This window comes from Delphinus delphis, chromosome 17, assembly GCF_949987515.2.
Source record: "Delphinus delphis chromosome 17, mDelDel1.2, whole genome shotgun sequence".
Taxonomy (NCBI): domain Eukaryota; kingdom Metazoa; phylum Chordata; class Mammalia; order Artiodactyla; family Delphinidae; genus Delphinus; species Delphinus delphis.
This window is the reverse complement of record NC_082699.1, coordinates 79,820,571-79,838,986: the sequence shown is the minus strand read 5'-3', so window position 1 is coordinate 79,838,986 and position 18,416 is coordinate 79,820,571. Positions and strand designations below refer to the sequence as shown.

Genomic DNA, 18,416 nt, shown 5'->3' with positions numbered 1-18,416 from the left:
ACGTCCTCCTGCCCTCCGTGAGGTTCCAGAAGCACTTGTTGCTGCCTCGTGCAGAGGGAGGCGCTCCCACGCCCACATCCTTCTCTTGACGTCGCCTCTGCCTCCTGCTCTGTGCCCAGGCCTCAGTTCCATGCCCGTCACCAGGCCTGCTGGCACACCACGACCCTTGCCTGCCAGCTGGGCTCCTTCCGGCTCTTCCCCCTCCAGGTCTCAGGGGCTCCTGTGCTCCCACTGCCAGGCCAGCTTTGGGGCCTTTGGAACATCCCCCTTGGAAACACAGCTGCTGAGCTTTGGTCTTGGGGCTCTCCCCAGGGGCCCCGGAAGGGGCGTGAACCTACAGGGTAGGCGGGACTGAAGGGGAGCTGGGGAGGGGGCGCTGGCGAGCCCCCCAGAGGAGGCAGCACCACCCAGGAGTACCAGCGCAGGCCCAGCGTCCGAGGCGAGCTTTAATGGCTGTGCACCCAGGTGCGGGCCACAGCGAGCCAGCATCACCAGATGAACATGGGCTTGCCGTCGTCGTGCGCCAGCTGGCTGAGGCAGGACAGCAGCAGCAGCGCATCGGCGAGCATGCTGGGGTGCACGGTCTCCACCAGCACGCGCTGCAGGAAATCCACCGTGTAGGAGACGCCCTTGGACGCGGCCAGCTCGGGCCGCTCCCGCAGGATGCCATAGGCGTTCACCAGCTGCTCGGTCAGGGCCGGGTGCACCCGCCCGTCGTAGCCCAGGCTCTGCAGCCGGTTCATGATGCTCACGTAGCGCTGTGAGAGTGTCTGGCACAGCTCCTCGTCCAGCTTGTGGTCGCTGGGGTTCAGGGAGGCCTGAGGGGACAGCAGCCGTCAGGGACCCTCTGGCCCCACCGCAGCACATCAGCAGGCAGGCAGGTGAGGGGCGACGGAGGCCGGGGGTGTGGTTGTGGGGGGATCCAGATCCGAGGGGGTGTCCTAAGGGGGGTGTCCTGGAGGCGCTGAGAGAGGCGCCTGTGGGCTCCAGGGCGAGGGGAGCCCTGTGGGCTGCGCCTGAGCAGAGAGGTTCCAGAGGCCGCATCACCTGCTCCATCCACCGCCAGGGGTTCGGACTGAGCGGGGGCCACAGGAGCCGGGGACAGAGAGCACGGCTGGGGGTGATGAAAGACGAGGGGGTCCCAGAGGCCCCGTCACCTGCTCCATCCACCGCCAGGGATTCGGACTGAGCGGGGGCCACAGGAGCTGGGGACGGAGAGCATGGCTGGGGGTGATGAAAGACGAGGGGGCGTCCCAAAGCCCCCAGGGTTGCCCCCTGGGTCCCGCCCCGCTTCCTCTCAGCCTTTCCTCCGGGCCCCCCGTCCCAGCGCCCCGTGGCCTGCACACCCCCTGTGGGCGTCCCTTCCCACCCTCATGCTGCACCGATGACCCCAGGCCCAGAGCCAGGGCCCTGAGTCCCAGCGCTGGGGGTCTGCTGCCACCGGGTGCCGCTCCCAGCGCCTGGACCCCGGGTCTGCTGCCACCGGGTGCTGGCTCCTAGCGCCTGGACCCGGGGTCTGCCAGCAACCGGGTTCTTTGCCTCCATCTTCATCACCTGTGACCGCCCTGCCGGGCTGAGCTGCGTCCCGCAGCGTCACCCCCCTGCCCCGTCCCTCCCTCCACTGCCTTCTGGGGCCTCAGCCGTCTCTGCTGTAGCCATTTGAAGTTCTTCATAATTTTGAACAAGGAGCCCTGTGTTTTTGTGTGCACTGGGTCCTGCAAATTAGGTATCTGTCACTGGTACCACTGCCCCCAGGCCTGCAGAACGAAGGTCTGAAGTGTACGTAGTGGGACAGGGTCTTTCCCCGCTAGAGCCCCCCTGCACTTTCCACTGCTCCAACTTCCAGGGCCAGGGCGGACCGGCAAGGCCCGGATCTGGCCCTGCTCACCCTCTTCCCGCAGGTCCCCAGACGTCCACCAGGCTGGCTCCCAACCTGCTAGGGATGCCGGGACAGTCTGCTCAGGCACTGCCTTCTCCAGGAAGGCCTCCCTGTCCGCTCCCTGGATGGTCACGTGAGCAGAGCACCAGGCTGATGCCTGGGCTCAGCCCAGGGGCCCCCAGAGCCCTAGGCTCGCACCTCTGCTGCCTGGTGACGCTAGGACGGGCCTGGCTTCCTGACCTGGGCGCCTGAATCTTCTTCCATTTGCCTGTTTCCAGGCCCCGGGGGGACAGACGGCAGGAGCTCAGCCGGCATCTGTGGGTGAGCAAGCGGACCTGCGGCTGCTCACACCGGGGCGACCGGGGAGCAAGCCGGTGGATAGCGTTCAGCCTTGGCCCCTGCGGGGGCATCGAGAGCCGTCACCTGCTCACCCCCGGCCGTGGCTGGGCTGCTGCTGTGTGCCAGGCTGGGCACACGGAGCTTAAGACACGAGCAGGAGTCCGACGGGGGCACATTTACGCTGAGAGACGAGGCCAGGGCTGCCCCTAGGAGGTGACCCCTTGAGAGTGGAGGGCGACAAGGGGGAGTGGGTGGGGAAGAGTAGGACAAGCACCCCAACAGCACGGGGGCAGCGGGTGTGGGTCCCCGCCCCCAGTCCCCTCAGGTTTCCCCTGAGAAGCTGCGGGCCTGAGCAGAGCACGGGGCTGGAGGTGGCGGGCGAGCGGAGTGCCTGTCCTAAAGGCTCGGAGACGCCTGGTGGGCTTTATGGTTTTAAGAGATCGTGCTGACCACTGGCAGGGGCTGGACGGAAGCTGGCGAGAGAGGGTGAAGGGTTCTGTCCATCCATCCTCACTCTGCAGATCTCCGAGCCCTCCCAGTTCAGGTGTGAGCAAAAGGCCCTCAGAGTTTACAGTGAGGACACGGCCCGGTAGAGGGATGGTACTGCGAGCGCTGCCACTGGGATGGGGTCCTGGAGGGAGAGGTCGCTGAAGCGAGGCCTGAAGGACAAGGACAGTGGAGGGAAGAAGTTTCCAGGCTGGGGAGCAGCATGCATGGCACGGAAGGTGCCAGGACGCCGGGTGCAGAGCAGGGCCCCCGGGGAGAGTCGGGTTCAACGGCCGCCACCACGCTGAGTGTGAGCCTCGCGTTCCCTGCTGGGACTGCAGGAAACACTGCACCGCCTGACAGCGCTGCTGTGAGGACAAAGGAAACGTCTCTGGGGGCGTCAAGCACAGCACCCGGGCCAGTCAGCTCTGCTGCACGGGGGTCACGTCTACAGGCGTAGGAGTAGAGAAGGAGGGGCGCCCAGGGCGGTGAAGTTGGCCCCGGTGAGCCCGGGTCTGGGTGGGGAGAAGAACGAGAGGCAGAGCTCCTGACGGCTCTTCTTGTTGACTGAAGGCCTCGGAGAGAGATAGTGAGCTCCCCGAGGGCAGAGACTGTGTCTGGCACCCGCTTGGCATATTCTGAACGCTTGCCGCTAGCCAGGCCTGAACAGGTGGAGCGGCAAGCTAGCTGTGGACCAGCTAAGGTGACAGCAGTTTGGACCACGGGGTAGGAGCGGAGGAGAGAATGTAGCTGTGGAGGTGGACGTGGAGACAATCAGAGTGGAGGGGAAGAATCTCTACAGGGCGAAGCCGCAGGGCCTGGCACTGGAGGGGATACGTGGGGGGCGGGGGCGCGGGGAGGCACATAGACTCACACCTGCGAGACCCAGCACGCGTGCTCATCACGCAATCTTTCCGTCCTGGACCACACACAGCACCGACCATGCGCTCAGTGAGGGGAAATGGCAGCAAATACCAGAGAATACGCGTGGTGCGGCCCTCATTCTCCAAACGCAGGGCAGGCGTGTTAGAAGCCAACACTCACGGGCAGCCAGACACCCCTCAGATGGTGGTCCCGACGGACTCAGGGGTTAGAGAGGAAATGCAAGGCAGTTCGTGAGATAGTCAGACCTGAACAGCCACACACCACCCCTCTAGCCTGCAGGGCTGCAGGCAGAGTGCCACCAGTCAGGCTGGAGCCTTGGCGGACATAGCCGGGGCTGCCAGGAGACCGTCGCTTCTCCCCACCAGCCTTGAACAGCGGAAGCCTCCCGCTCTGCCTGGACCCTAGAACAGGGTCCACTCTGGCTGGGGTTCCCTGGTACCGGTTGTTGAGGATTTTGAATATCTCCCTGACCAGAAGGAACTTCCTTGTCCTAAATGCAGTTATTTAAAAACAAAAGAGATGTAAAATAAAATGATTTAAGAGCTCAACCCAAGAAAGGAAAATAAAGCAAAGCTAACGGAAGGAGAAGGGAGGAAATAATAATGAGAAGTGAGGAAACACAATCTGAAGAAAGCTCAATAGAGAGGATGAGCAAAGTCCACACCCTCCACTGAACAAGGCAGCGCCTCCCCCTTCTTCTAGGTAATGAAATGCCCAGCTGAAACCACCACGTGTCCCACCATCCTGCAGGGGGACCTGATGTCACTAAGTTCGAGCCAAGGGGAGGAGCCTGGGACTTCGAGCACCACCCCCAGGCCGAGTCCCGGGACGCGGGGACCCTGGGGACCCTGATGTGTGCGAGGGGCTGGTCAGCAGGGCCCCACAACCCTGTGGAGAGATAAACCTCTGGCTATTAAGCCATGTATTCCTGTCACAGAAACTTGGCACGATCTCTAAAAATGTAGCGAAGCTGCAGAACTCATAAACAGCAAACAGAGCCTCCCAGGGCATCTATAAACACCAGGGACGCAGTGTGGTTTATGAGCAGAGTATCTTCTCATGTGTATCAATATGTTAACAGAAAAGGGCGGGGGAAGAAAACTGTGTGGTCATCTCAGTGAGAGAGAGAAACAGCATTCTAAAAGTTCAGTATTTGTTCATGAGTAAGAAAAAAACCAAGCACTCTGGACAAAGGAGGAAGAGGGAACTTCTTCACCTGGTGAGGCAGATGCTGAATGTGGCTCACTGGCTTCTGTCCTGGTGCATTCTAGCACCTTCCTGAACTCTAAGAGGCTGGACGCTAAACATCACCTATTCCAGACTCCCCTGTGGCTCAGGTACCCCTCTGACCTGGGTTTCCGCCCAGCAAGTACAGGTGCGTGGACCTCGTCTCCTGGAGGAGACAGTGCAGGCAGGGGCTGGGCTCTTTGGAGAGCGCACTGGCTGTGGCACTGGTTCTTCGGGGCAGCCGTACCAAACTGCAGGCATCCGACTAGGCGTGTGCGTGCTGTTCCCGGGGCAGCAACGACGATGGCGTGTTCACTCCCTTGCCGTCTGGCATTTTTACTGGCTGTGTAGCAGGCAAGCCCAATTTGGTGTCCTTCCTGGAGCCTGTCTGAACACCTAAACATTTATAATAAACCCCTTTCTGCCTATATCAGCTAGTGTGGATTCTGTTGTGTGCAACCGAGGACTCTGACTGATTTGTCGAAAGAAGATCTGGCAAAAAGCCTGGAACACACATCGCACTTAACCGGAAGACTAGAAGTGTGTGTTTGTAATCACGTCAGAGACAAGATGAGGTAGCCTTATGATCTGCTTTTAAAACGTGCTGTATGGGACTTCCCTGGTGGTCCAGTGGGTAAGATTCTGAGCTCCCAATGCAGGGGGCCCGGGTTCAATCCCTGGCCGGGGAACTAGATGCCACATGCATGCCGCAACTGAGTTCGAATGCCGCAACTAAGAAGTCCACATGCCGCAACTAAGAAGTCCACATGCCGCAACTAAGACCCAGCGCGGCCAAAACAAAAAAAAATTTTTTTAAGTGCTATATGATATGATTGTCTACAGAGGAAAGCCAAAATGATATACAGACTATCAAAACTAGCGAGGGGGTTTGGCAAGGTAGCTAAATAACAAATCAGTACACAGAAATCAAAAATGTTCTGAGCAGGCCGATGCGTTGGCCTAGAGAGCATCCCGGGGGGACCACGGGCAGGACCGAGGCACCACCCTCAGTCACCCTCACACTGATGCAGCTGGACTCAGGGTCTCCTAGGACAAGGGCGCAGAAAGGAAGAGAGCCAGAGCATCTCCCATGGAGCAGAGCTTTGTGTTTGGGCAGAAGAACTGACAGTAATGAGCACTGGGATAACTTTCAGTTGAGCTTAAAAGACAGCATAACTGTCTGCGAACTTACACAAAAGTAGATAGCCACGTTCTATGGACAAAGTCAACGAGTCCTCATTGAATATCGGGTTCCATTACAGTGTTCAGCGTTAAAGCTCTACGGCATTCGGGAAGCAAAGGACCCCAGTGGGCCGACACCAGGTTTCGCCTGGTTTGGTGAATCTAGGTAGAATTTAGGGCTTCCAGCAACCGCCAACATTGGAGGTCAATGTGCAGAGAAATAAACAAGATGTCTTGATGAAGGGAAGTGAAAGCCTGGGCAGAGTGGAATTAAATGCAGATGGGAATCAACGAATAATCCAGCCAAGTAGGCAGGATAGCTTGAGACCAGGAAGCATCTTTATGATCCTCAGGTGGGACCAGAGCTCAGTCAACCTGCAGTGGGCCCTACAGAAGGCCAGCCAGGGGCTATCCTGAAGACAGCTTCCGTGCGGGTGGGCTGCAGTGGAGGGCTTCCTGGGAACAAGGGCAGCAAGTGTATGATCCTGCAGCTCTGCTCATGGCTGGATGGAAGGTGCATGGGCCGGAGGCCGTGGAATTGGTGACGGTGGCCGATGGGCAGAATGACCAGGTGAGTGTTGTGGTGAGAACCGCCACCCAGAGGCCGCCGAGGTGGAGCCTGAAGCACAGGCTCAGGGGCACCAAGCTCCTCGACTTCCTTAAATACCAAACAAATTGCCTTACGTGCGTTCTGCTTCCTTTTCTTGCCTCTTCTCTAAAGAGTTGCCGTTTAGTGCCGTGACTTAAGTTCTCCAGCATAAGCGGCACCTCGCAGGCAAGGCGGAGAGCGGCGTGGGAGCGGAGGACCTGCACGCACACACCCTCCTGGAGGGTCCACCTTATCCTCCGCATAAACAGCAGTGTCAAACAACCAGAAACCTCTCTCCATAGCCTGATGTCTAACTTCTATGTGGGCAACTAGACTTTCACTTATGATTAAGTGTAGTCTTTGCCAACTAGATATCAGATGCAGCATTTTAGAGACATAAATATTGTGCTTCTCCCGCGTCATCTGCCAAGTTTTAAACAGCCGCTGCCGGGCTGCACTCATGGCACAGCCGTGGTGGCGGTGTTCCAGGGTAGGAGTCAAGGCTTGTCAAACCCAGCATGGCCAAAGCTGGCCCCGCCGACACAAGCAACACAGGGATAGCCAACATGGCAAAGATGGGAAACTTCCCCAGTTCAACCTATAAACCAATGAAAAACTAAAAATTTGAACTAGGTTTTTCTTGGAAATTGCCAGACTGATCCTAAAATTCATCTTGAAGAGCGAAGGGCCAAGAGGAGCTACGACGATCTGGAAGGAGAGATGCCCTGGCTCCCTTGGCCTCCCAGGATTAGGACACTGTCACCTGGGCAGGGCCAGACCTGCAAACCTGGAGCCCACACTCGTGGGACTGGGAGAGGGGACCAAGGCGGGGCCGGCAGCTCCAGCCTTAAATGGGACTCGAAGAGTACAAACAATGAAGGAGAACGTGGGACTTCCCTGGCGGTCCAGCGGTTAAGACTCTGCGCTTCCACTGCAGGGGACGCGGGTTCCATCCCTGGTCGGGAAACTAACATTCTGCATGCCACGTGGCACGGCCAAAAAAAAAAAGGAAAAGGTGGATAAAAAACGTGGATTATTTTGGTCTCATTAAAATTACAAACCTAACCAAAGGACACCTTAACAAAAGGAGAAGGCAAGCTCAAACCGGGACACAGATGAGCCCACTGTCACTGAACGTGATTCCTGCCCACTCACAGACCCAGAGCCACAGTCCATCCACGGATAAGGACGGCCAGAGAGGTAGAGGCCGGGACCACCGAGGGCTACTTCTCGAGGGAAGAGTAAACGGCTGAAGGGCCGCGGCGCCGACGCCCGCCCCCTGCCCCACCCCTGCCCCACCCCCGCTCCACCCGAGTGGGCGTGTCGGGGGGGAAGGGCGCGCACCGGCTCATCCTGCCCCGGCGCAGCCCAAGCCCCCGACGGCTCCCACTCCAACGTGCCTCCTACACGTGGTGGCGAGGAGACGCGCCCAAGCGTGTTTGGGAAACATCGTCCTCTGTGTCCCTCAGTGGGAGCGGGCTCAGTGGAGGGCATGCTGGGAATACGGAACGAGCCCGGCCTGAAGACCCTGGCCACCAGGCCGCCAGCTGCTCAGAGGCTCTGAGAACTGCCTCCCCTGCACCCCCCAGTGACACTTGAGGACTTGGACAGGGCGAGGGAGAGACACAAGGCGGCAGCTCTGCCAGTCTGGGGAGGGCCCGTGGGAGCGGGGCCTGGCAGACCCGAGGCCATGGCAGTGGCAAAGTGGGGGCTCACAGGCCTGACAGTGCTGGGGCCCCTCTGCTGCTCTGCCCTCTGGGAAGGCCGCCCGGGTGGCTGGGACCACACACTCCTGCTGCCAGATGCCGCGGACACCTGCTGGCCACTTGGACTGAGTGCGGTGTATCCTCCGTCCCAGGGTGCCCGCAGATTCTGATGCGCTCTGCCTAGCCGGAGTGCAGGGGCCCCCGGAAGGCCGTCCCCAGCCCTGCAGGTGGCGGGGTAGGCCCTCAGGCGGTGAGCGGCAGGTAGGCACAACACACCTGAATGATCTTCTCCGGAATGTTGGAGACCGTGAAGCCGTAGAGCCGGACACGCTCGGGGAAGATGCTGGACAGGATCCTGCGGTCCAGCTGGAAGGCGATCTCCCCCACCAGCCTCTCCCAGGCCAGCTGCTTCGACTCTGGGGACAACAAGGGGTGGAGGGAGTGGTCAGTGACCGTGGTCAGCAGCCCAGGGGGGTGCCTGGGAGGTCTCCTAGGGCAGCCGAGGAGACCCCAGACCCGTGCTGCCGTCGGGAGCTGTCAGGGAACTTGCCGGTCTTCCGGTGGGCTAGCTTCCGCTCCAACTGCAGGTTGCTCTTCCGAGACGGCTCTGCCACGCGTGGACCTCGGGTGTCGTTGACTGAAGCCGGTGAGGACGAGGCTCGAGGCGGGGAGTGGGGGTTGTGTGCAGGGGAGTGGAGGGTGGGCGAGAGCCGGGTCGGGGAGCGGTGCGTGCGGGCAAAGGGGTGCGGGGTGCTTGAGGGCCTATAGCTGGTGGCAGCTTGGGGAGCGGGAGTGAGGGCAGAGGCGAGGATGGTGATGTTGTAGGAGGTGGCCGAGGCAGGGACAGAGGCAGAGACCGCTTGTCCCTGGGGGCCACCAGGCTGTGTCCGGGCGTCTGGGGTGCCGTAGGAGAAGGCTGTTGCGGGGCTGGGTGTGCCCATGGGACCGACGGGCGTGGAAGTCTGCATGGGCGCACCCACAGACGTCATGCTGAGGGGCTCAGGCTCCTGGGCGGGCTGGGGGTGCTCAGCGGAGGGCGGGGCTAGCGACGTGGGGGAGGGGCAGAAAGGAGAGGAGGAGGGTTAGAGCGAGGCAGGGCCAGGGCCTACCAGCCTGGCAGGGGCCCCGCCCCCTGGGCCCCCGCTGCCCCTCCCCCTGCACCGGTTACCTTCTGCGGTGGCAGCAGGCCCCCCACCCGCTGAGGGATGGGGTCCAGAGGGGCATCCTTGCAGCGGCTCTGCCAGCCACACCCTTGGGGCCTCCAACAGCACCAGACTGCTCACGGGATTGGCCGGAAGGTTCTGAGAGACACCTAGGGGGGCAGCCGTGGAGGTGAGCAGGGGGCTGCTCAGAGAGAGGGCCACCGAACCTGTTACAGCGTCCATAAGGGGGCTGCTCTGAGGCACAGCTCGGGGGCCTGTCAGGGGGCTGCTGGGAGTCAGGGGGCCAGTCGAGGGCAGGCCCAGGGAGCTGGCCGGTGTGTCCGCCAGGGGCACTGCCACGGGGCTGGCCAGGTGGTCGCTCAGGGGGCCAGTCAGGAGGCTGGAGAGTGGGCTGCTCTGTGAGATGGGCCCCAGGCCGGGCAGCAGCGTGTTGAGAGGGCCCATCCGGGCGCTCACGACGGGGCCTGCCGCGGGGCTGGGCTGCGGGCTGTCTAGCGTGTCGGCCAGGGGCACCAGAGCCGCCATCCCTTCTTCCAGGACGGGTTCGTTTGCTGCTGCCGGGGCCGGGGGCGGGAAGACACCTGGGGGACACGGAGAAAGCACTGAGACCCCAGGCTCTCTCCCCACTGGGGCAGGGCCTGCACCAAGATGCCCATGTGCCTCTGATGAGCTGACCAACTCTCTCTGAGCCTCACCTCTAAGCGGGCATCTGTGGGGCTGCTCAGTGGATCCCACGCGAGGGTCTGGCCCCTCATCCCTGTGCTCCGAGGGAGCCTGGTCCCTCCCAGGATCACCTCTGTAAACGCCGGCCCCCCAGCCACCAGGACCTTCCACGCTGCCTGTCCCTCAGACAGGCCCACTGCCTTGAGCCGCTGACCCCTCACGGAGGAGAGGAGGGTCTGAACACGTAGGTCGCCAAGTGGACCCCTCTGTTCCCAGGTGGTGGGGGAGTGGGCCCGGGCCTCCTGACTGCTGTCCTCTTGGGGACGGCCAAGCCTCACCACGTGGGGGACCCTCAGGGAGGCCAGAGCTCAAAGCTGCTGGGAGCCTCCCGTGGAGCCCAGGGTGTGCCTGGCCCGTACAGGGCCCCCGCCTGCCTGTCGCCGGGGATGCAGGCAGAGGAGGGGGTGTTGCTTCTCCCCTGCGTGGGGCCTGGGAGCCCGTTTGCCCTTGGGTTCCTGAGGAGACTGCCCTCGGATGACTGAGTGACCGCTGTTTGGGGGAGAAGGCCCCTAGGGAGGGTGCAGGAAAGGTTTCTGTGAGTGTGCAGTTTGATTGAAAACTTCCACATTAAAAAAAAAAGCAGTACATGCTTATTATAGGAAAAGAATGGAAATACAGAAAAGTCAGAAAAGATGAAAACCACTGGTGGTCCTGTTATCCCACCGTCCATCATATAGCAAAGCTCCGCGAAGGCTTGAAGACTTTCTCCACGTGTTTATGTCGCTCAGGGGCTGGCGAACCCCTCTGTAAAGAGCTGGTGAAAAGAGCTCCAGCTCTCCTGGCCATCCGGCCTCTATTGCAGCCGCTCAGCTCTGCTGTCACGGCTCCGAAACAGCCACAGACAACACGGAAACAAATACACGTGGAAGCTTGGCGACAAAACGTTACTTGTGGGTGCCGATATTAGAATTTCATGGACTCAGTGCATGTCGTGAACCAGCAGACTCCTTTGGGTTTTCCCTCAGCTCTTTAAAAAGGTAAAGTCCATTCCTAGCTCCCAGGCCACGCACACGTGTGTGGTGACTGCGTACGTGGCCCGTGTCCTTATGTGCCCCGCCTCTTCCTACTGGGCCTGCACCACGGCTACCTTCAGCATCATCGTTCCTGGAAAACAGCGCTTATCGTGGCTGCGGTGGTGCCCGGCTTGTGCACGTGCCATTGTTTATTGAGCCTGTTTCGGCTGTTGGGAGAATGAATTGTCTCCAGTTTTCCCAGTGACAAAAATTCTACTATATAAATCTTTATTATCTTTCCCCCCGAAAACAGACATTTGAGAGGTTCTTAACGCACACTGCTAAGTCTATCCACTTTCAGACCCCTCAGAAACATCTGACATTCCCTGAGAAGTCCGGGACTTGTTACACTGATGCCGCCCTGCACAATGTGTGCCAGGATGTCCTGCCGTTTATTTTTGTTTTAAGTTTTGTTATTTTTTCCCAAACAAATAACTTAAATTTTCAGAATCAAATCAACCAGTCTTTTATGATTTCTTGCTTTGGCTTTTTTGGATTTTTGCTTTAGGATTGAAGAGACAGTGAAGCTTGTGGCCCAAAGGGAAGTATCCCACGGAGAGGAACGGCGTGAGGGAAGGAGCAGGCGGTGCGGCAGAGACGGGTGACGGGGCACGGAGACCCGAGTCAGGGCGTTTGTCCTTCCCAGCCTGTCTCCTCTTGGGGGAGCCTAGGGTCCGGATGACATGGGAAAGGACCACTCGGGCAGCGTCTTCAGGACTTGGGAGAGAAGACGGTGCCTGCGCGGCCAGGTCCTCATGGTCTCTGAGACCCAGGGGATCTGGTTTCCATCTCACTGATGTCCCCACCTCCACTGGTGTCCTCTGTGTCCCTCGCAGACGTCCCTGGGCGTTGTACCAACTCAGCATCTCAGTCCATTTTCTCCTTCTCCATCCCTGCACCCAAACACTGATCGAGGGGCCGGTGACCCCGCGTCGCAGAACCCAGCGCACGCTTCACGGGGCTCTTCTCGCAGGTGGCGAGTGGTGTCCACGCGGCGGGACGTTCCTCCCTGTTGAAATCCCGTCTTGGTTTGGCATCCAGGTTCCTGGTCACCCGGCTTCCTCCAGGTGCTTCTGGGCCCACATCCTCTGCCCCCGGGGGCAGCCCCAAGGCCCACCTAGAGTCTGCTTCCCTGCAGGAGCTGATGCAGCTCGGACGCTCTGGACCAGCGCAGGCTGCTTACTCTTGGGCTGGACTCTGACTCACATCCCAGTGGCCTGACCCCCTTCTTCCCAGGGTTCTGCTGGGGACTCTGCCGCCCTGGCGTGCCGGCCGCCGACGTCTTCGCTCTTTCAGTGGCTCAGGCCTCAAATGGTGCAGCCTCAACACTTCTCTTTCAGGAGCCCCGAGCATCCCATCTGTCTGCAACACCTTCAAGTACGTATATCCAGAATCCAGCACGTGTGCTCCTCCCAACTCCGGTCCATACCAACACTACCCTGCCTGGATTATTGCAGGAGCCCCCTGGCTTGCTACCTGTTTCTGGCCTCTCCCTTCACACATCAGCCAGACTGTTCCAGTTAAAATGCCCACCAGCTAGCTCACCGTCTCATTCGGAGTGCTAGGCAGTTCAGTGTCCCCCGTGACCTGGCTCGTCCTCTCTCTGACTTTCTTCTCCTCCTGGTCTCTCCCTGGCACCTTCTTCTTCAGCCCCTCGGGCCTCCTTGCTGTTCCTCAAATGCTCCGGCACGCTCTTGCCTCTGTCTTTGTGTTGCTGTTCCCTCTGCCTGGAACGCTTTTCCCGTGTGCACAGCTGGCCACGTACTTCCACCCGTCCTTTCAGTTGTTACCTCTTCAATGAGCTCTTCCATCCCAAATCACCAGTTTCCTTCACCCAACCCGTTCCTTCCCCTTCCTCTGGACTATGTCCTCCTTAGCACTTATCTCTCTCCAAGATATTCTCCATTGACTTATTGGTTTTTCCTGTTTCCCTCGATTAGAATGGAAGCTCCGTGAGGGCAGGGCTTTGTCTGTTTGCTCCTGTTTCCCAGTGCCTAGAACAGTACTTGGGCCACAGAAAGTGTTCAATAAATATGAAGAACATGATGTATATATGAGCACAGATAAAACTTGATGATTAAAAAAGGTCAGTGTAGGATTATCCACGGGCCCAGCCGCTCCGCGGCATGTGGGATCTTCCCGGACCGGGGCACGAACCCGTGTCTCCTGCATCAGCAGGACTCAACCACTGCACCACCAGGGAAGCCATGTCCATGGATTTTTGACCCATTAGGGTCACCGATGAGAATCTCAGGAGCAGCCTGTTGAAATCTCTGGCTGGGAGATGGGGACATTTGAAAGCACAGAGTCCCAACCACTGGACCTCCAGGGAATTCTCATGAACAGGAGTGCTCTGAGCCAACAGGAGCCCCAGGTCGAGCCTCGGTTTAAGAGATTTCAGTCCTATAGCTTTGTATTGTATTGCAAAATGTGCAAGTTTGTTTTAACCTTATAATTTATATTTTGCTGATTTAGACTTACGAGTTGAAATGTTCCTAGGTACTTTACTACATACAGTATTAGAAACTTAAAGAGAACTTAGATTCACTGCATCTATATAGGGTATTTTTTAGCTTTTTAAAATAATTAATTAATTAATTTTTTGGCTGCTTTGAGTCTTCGTTGCCGCGCGCGGGCTTTAGCTAGTTGCAGTGAGTGGGGGCCACTCTTCCGTGCGGTGGCTTCTCTTGTGGAGCATGGGCTCTAGGCGCACGGGCTTAGTCGCTCCGCGGCATGTGCAATCTTTCCGGACCAGGGCTCGAACCTGTGTCCCCTGCATTGGCAGGTGGATTCTTAACCACTGCACCACCAGGGAAGCCCTATGTTTATTTTATACATAAGAATTATTTGGGTCCAGGAAGGTTTGTTTGTTACATCGGACTATTGAAGCTAAAAAGAAAAGCAAATGTCTTAGATCTACAAATGCAGTTTACAATGTTTTAACCGTTTAAGCGAACTTGTGATTTCCTCCCCCAGCCTGCTCCTCACAGGGGCAGCTCTATCCTTCCCGCCGAGGCCGAGGGCGGGACTCTGGAGGGGCCCCACTCTGGTCTCCCGCCCCTCGTCGCGTCGGTCAGGACGTGCGCCACACTGTCCTGCACTCGGCCGCGCCCTCGCGCCTTTTCCCTGGCCGGCCCTCGGGCTCCGGGCTGCAGAGCCTCCCCATCGGTCCCTCCCGGGCCTGCCCACCACCCGTGGCCTCTCCGGCCTCGGAACCCTCCCTCCGCGAGGACGTCGGCCCCGCGAGGACCAGGCCGGGCCCACACCCGGGCAAGGGCGGCCCGGCCACGAGACCCCCCGGTCCACGCGGGGACGAAGCCGGGGGTCAGTCAATGTGGCGGGCGTCAAAGCCGGCGGTCGGAGGGGGCGGGGCGCCAGGGAGGGCCCTGACGGGACGGAGCCCGAGCGTAGGGGCGGGGCCCGAGTTGCGGCGCCGCTCAAGGGGCGGAGCTAGCGTAACGGGGCTGCCCTGAGGGGCGGGGCCTGAGGGTCTGGGCGGGAAGGTGTTGCTCGAGGCCGGACTCGAGGAGGCGAGACGGGTGAGCAAAGGCCGCTAGAGCCCAGGGTTCCAAGAGGTCTGGGGCGGCGGCAGGTGAGAAAGAGAGGGGGGATGGCGACAGGTCCTGAGGAGGGGACTGGCCCTGAGAAGGGGGCGGGTTCTGAGGGGGGACAAGGGTCTTAAAAGAAGGGCAGGGCGGGATGGGGTCCTGAGGGGAGAGGGCTGTGAGGGCGTGGGTTCTGAGGGTGCACAGGGGTCCCAAAAGGAAGGTGGGTCTTGAGGGGGGATGGGGTCCCCAGGGGGCTGGGTTCTGAGGGGGGACAAGGCTCCTAAGAGGAAGGCAATCGTGAGGGAGGGCTGGGGTCCCACGAGTGATGGATCCGGGGGCTTAGGGTCAACCCCTGGGGTGGGGGTGGGGCGGGGGTAGGGTTGGGTCCGGGGTGGGAGGTTGGGACTTGGGGGAGGACGGTTCCTGAGGGGAGGAGGGAGGCCCTGCCGGGGTAACAGGCCCCGGTAGGATTGGGGGGAGGGGAGGGAGGCTGTGAGGAGCAGGGCTGCTCAAAGCCCTTCGGGAAAGAGGAAGAAGGCTGCTCCCCGCCTAAGGAAGCAAGAGAAGACAGAGGGGCAGCAGGGTGGGGGCCTGGGAGGGGGGGGGCTTAGGTGAGGAGGGGGGAGGGGGAGGCGCCCAGCAGGAAGGGCAGCAGAAGCCCTCCTGCCCCCCTGCTGACAGCCTCCCCGCCCGACCCCTCGGGCGGAGGAGCCGGCGCGCGGGCCGCCCCCGCGGTGCGGGCTTGAGCCCTCGGCGCAGCCCTCACTTCCGCGCTGCGCCCACTGCCCCGACGCCCCGCGCGCCTTCCGTCTGCGAGACGTCGGGCCCGCGAGAGCCCCTGAGCCCTCAGTCCCCATGAGTCTTCCGTCTGCGAGACGTCGGGCCGAGAGAGTCCCTGAGCCCTGCCCCGACGCCCCGCGCACCTTCCGTCTGCGAGACGTCGGGCCGAGAGAGTCCCTGAGCCCTGCCCCGACGCCCCGCGCACCTTCCGTCTGCGAGACGTCGGGCCGAGAGAGTCCCTGAGCCCTGCCCCGACGCCCCGCGCACCTTCCGTCTGCGAGACGTCGGGCCGAGAGAGTCCCTGAGCCCTGCCCCGACGCCCCGCGCACCTTCCGTCTGCGAGACGTCGGGCCCGAGAGAGTCCCTGAGCCCTGCCCCGACGCCCCGTGCATCTTCCGTCTGCGAGACGTCGGGCCGAGAGCCCCTGAGCCCTCAGTCCCCATGCATCCTGGCTCCGCCTTCCCCTGCCATGTTCGCAAGGCCAGCGCCTGAACCGCATGGCCTTTCTTCCCCGTGAAATTAATGCAGCCAACAGCGATGGTTACTGATTTCCCGCCGCGCAGGCGACCCGCTCTGCCCACGGAGGCGTGCCTTCTGCCCTGGCTGCCGGCCTCTCTAGGTCTCTGGGACGCTGGCCTCTTCCGTGTCATGTGCCAGCCCAGCTGGCGTCCACTCCCTTCCGTGGTGGGCCCAGGCTGTCGCTGACCGGCCCTTATGGCCACCTGCCTGCCTTCCGCATGTCTGTCCGCACCCCCGCCAGCCCAGTGCTGCTGGAGGCGGCTGGTGGCTGCTGCCTACGAAGCCCACACATGCCGGCACCGTTTGCGCCCGTTACACACCTCCCGGTTCCCCTCTCACTTCCTCCTGCCATTTTCACTTTATTTCAGACTTCCCCCATCTTTTTCTCTCCACCCTGACTGTCAGAGAATGACATTTTTTCCAGAGAAAATTGAAGCCACGGTTCCGGAGTTCTGCAGCTTCCCACCTGGTGTTCTCACCCACCCTTCCTCCTTCCTTTCCCCGGCAGTGGACGGATGCTCTTCCTTCAGTCAAGGCAGCCTCTGCTCTGTAAAGCATTCCTTTTCTCTTTCGTATCTCCCCTTTCCATAGAAATAAACTCAGGTCTCTGCCATCAGGAAAAGCAGCTCTAGACGCCATGCCCTTCTCCAGCTGGCGCCCCTCCAAGCCCTACTTCATGAACGTAGTGTCAACCGTTTATTCTCTCCGTTTTCTCCCGCACTCTCCACCTCACTCCTGGGCCTTTCCTGCTCACAGTGCGGTTGAAGCTGCTCTAGCCGAGGTTCCCAACGCAGGTCATTAGCACCTTTCTTGCTCCACCTCTCAGGCAGCCTTTATTCCGCTGACACTCTGTCCCCTTCGAAGCTGTCTCGGCTTCTGTGACATTACACTTTTGAGGTGTCCCTTGTCTCTCTGAGTGCCCCTTTGCCAGCTTCTCTACCTGTCTTGACTCAGGACTTGTCCCCAGTCTCTCCTCACTGTTCCTCTCTCTTTCCAGATCGTCTCACCCCTCCTGCGGCTTCAGTTATCAGTGACTCTTCCATCTTTTCTCTCTAGCCCTGACCTCTCCTTTGAGCCTCAGGCTCACACCTCCGCTGCCTCCTGGGTGCTCCAGGTGGATGTCGTGAGAACGTCTTAGAGTCAGTTTGTCCAAAGTGCAACTTATTCTCTTCCTCCAAGACTGAATTTCCTTCTCCCAGGTTCCCCCTGGCCGAGAGCACAAATGGAGGCTTACATATGATATGTCAGTTAAAAGTTATCAGTCAAGCTAACGACTGTTAAATTATGTTCTATCTGCTTACCTGACAAATAAACCTTTGTAACAACCTGGAAGGTTTGATTTTAGGACTCCTGTACTCCCTGGAGTTCTGTGCCAGAATGCGGTGGCTTGGGGAGAGCTGGCCCCTGGGCAGCTTCTGTGTGAACGCCCCTAACTTCTCTGCCCATTCTTCTGTCTCACCCTGCCCCATACCTCCTCTCCAGCCCCAGGGCTGTCACACACTAACGATTTCAAACCTCAAGCTTCAGTCCTGGCTTCTCTCCTTGGTCTCTAGACTCCGGTGGTCAATTCTGAGTGGAGAGGGATGGGGCAGGGGGCTGAGGGTGCTGGGGGCGGGGGGACGGAGGGGAGGGGGGGAAGCTGAGGGTGGGTGCCGTATTGGGTCCAGTGGGGCAGCACCTTGGATTCCAGGGCTGGGAAATTCTCAGTCTGTGGAGCTGCTTGGAAGTTCACCTGAGGGGAGGAGTGTGTGGGTGGGCAGGGACTCCTGCCATCAGGTGAATGGGGCTGGTGCCTAGTTTTGTTCTTTTATCGTGGTTGCCCTATGTCCTCGCCCTCCCCTCACCCGGTGTTTGTTGCTATCTCCGCCCTTCTCTCCATGATTTCCCGAGACCCCAGCACAGAGTCTCTCCTCTCGGGTGCAGTCTCACCCTTCCCTCCCCGCTTTTCTTGAACCCAGGCCCCTTGCAGTTACCCTGGTGTTGAGGAGGGTTGGTCGCTGCCTCGCCCAGCCTGCTGCTGAACCCGCTGATGCCCAGGCCACCCGCCTGCATCTTGATCGCCGACTTGAGCTCGTGATTCTCCCGAAGGAGCCGCACCAGCTTCTTCAGTTCCTCATTTTCCCGCACCAGCCTCTCGATCTGATGGCGAAGCCCCTCGTAATTGGTGAGTAGAGACATGCCCCAGGGCAGCGGGAAGGGTGCGGCTGTCAGCAGGGCGCTGCACCTGGAGGCTGCCCAGGGCCCGGGGCCTCACCCGGGCTGGAAGAGGGCACTAGAGTTTGCAAGTTGCAAGGCTGGCCCATGGGCCTGGGTATTGTGAGGTCAGAGGCTGCACCTCCTCCAGGCCTCTCTGCTCTACCAGGCTCAGCTCTCCGTG

At 60.0% G+C, this 18,416-nt stretch overlaps 1 protein-coding gene across 1 annotated transcript; it reads right to left on the bottom strand.

Moving 5' to 3' along the window:
* Positions 1 to 488: 488 nt before the first annotated feature.
* SPATC1 (spermatogenesis and centriole associated 1) lies at positions 489 to 18,217 on the bottom strand. Its single transcript, XM_059995354.1, has 5 exons — positions 18,007 to 18,217; positions 9,462 to 10,037; positions 8,822 to 9,335; positions 8,570 to 8,711; positions 489 to 818 (listed from the first exon to the last, which is right to left on the bottom strand). Exons 1-5 carry the CDS (start codon positions 18,215 to 18,217, stop codon positions 489 to 491), a joined length of 1,773 nt encoding a protein of 590 aa, XP_059851337.1.
* Positions 18,218 to 18,416: the final 199 nt, after the last annotated feature.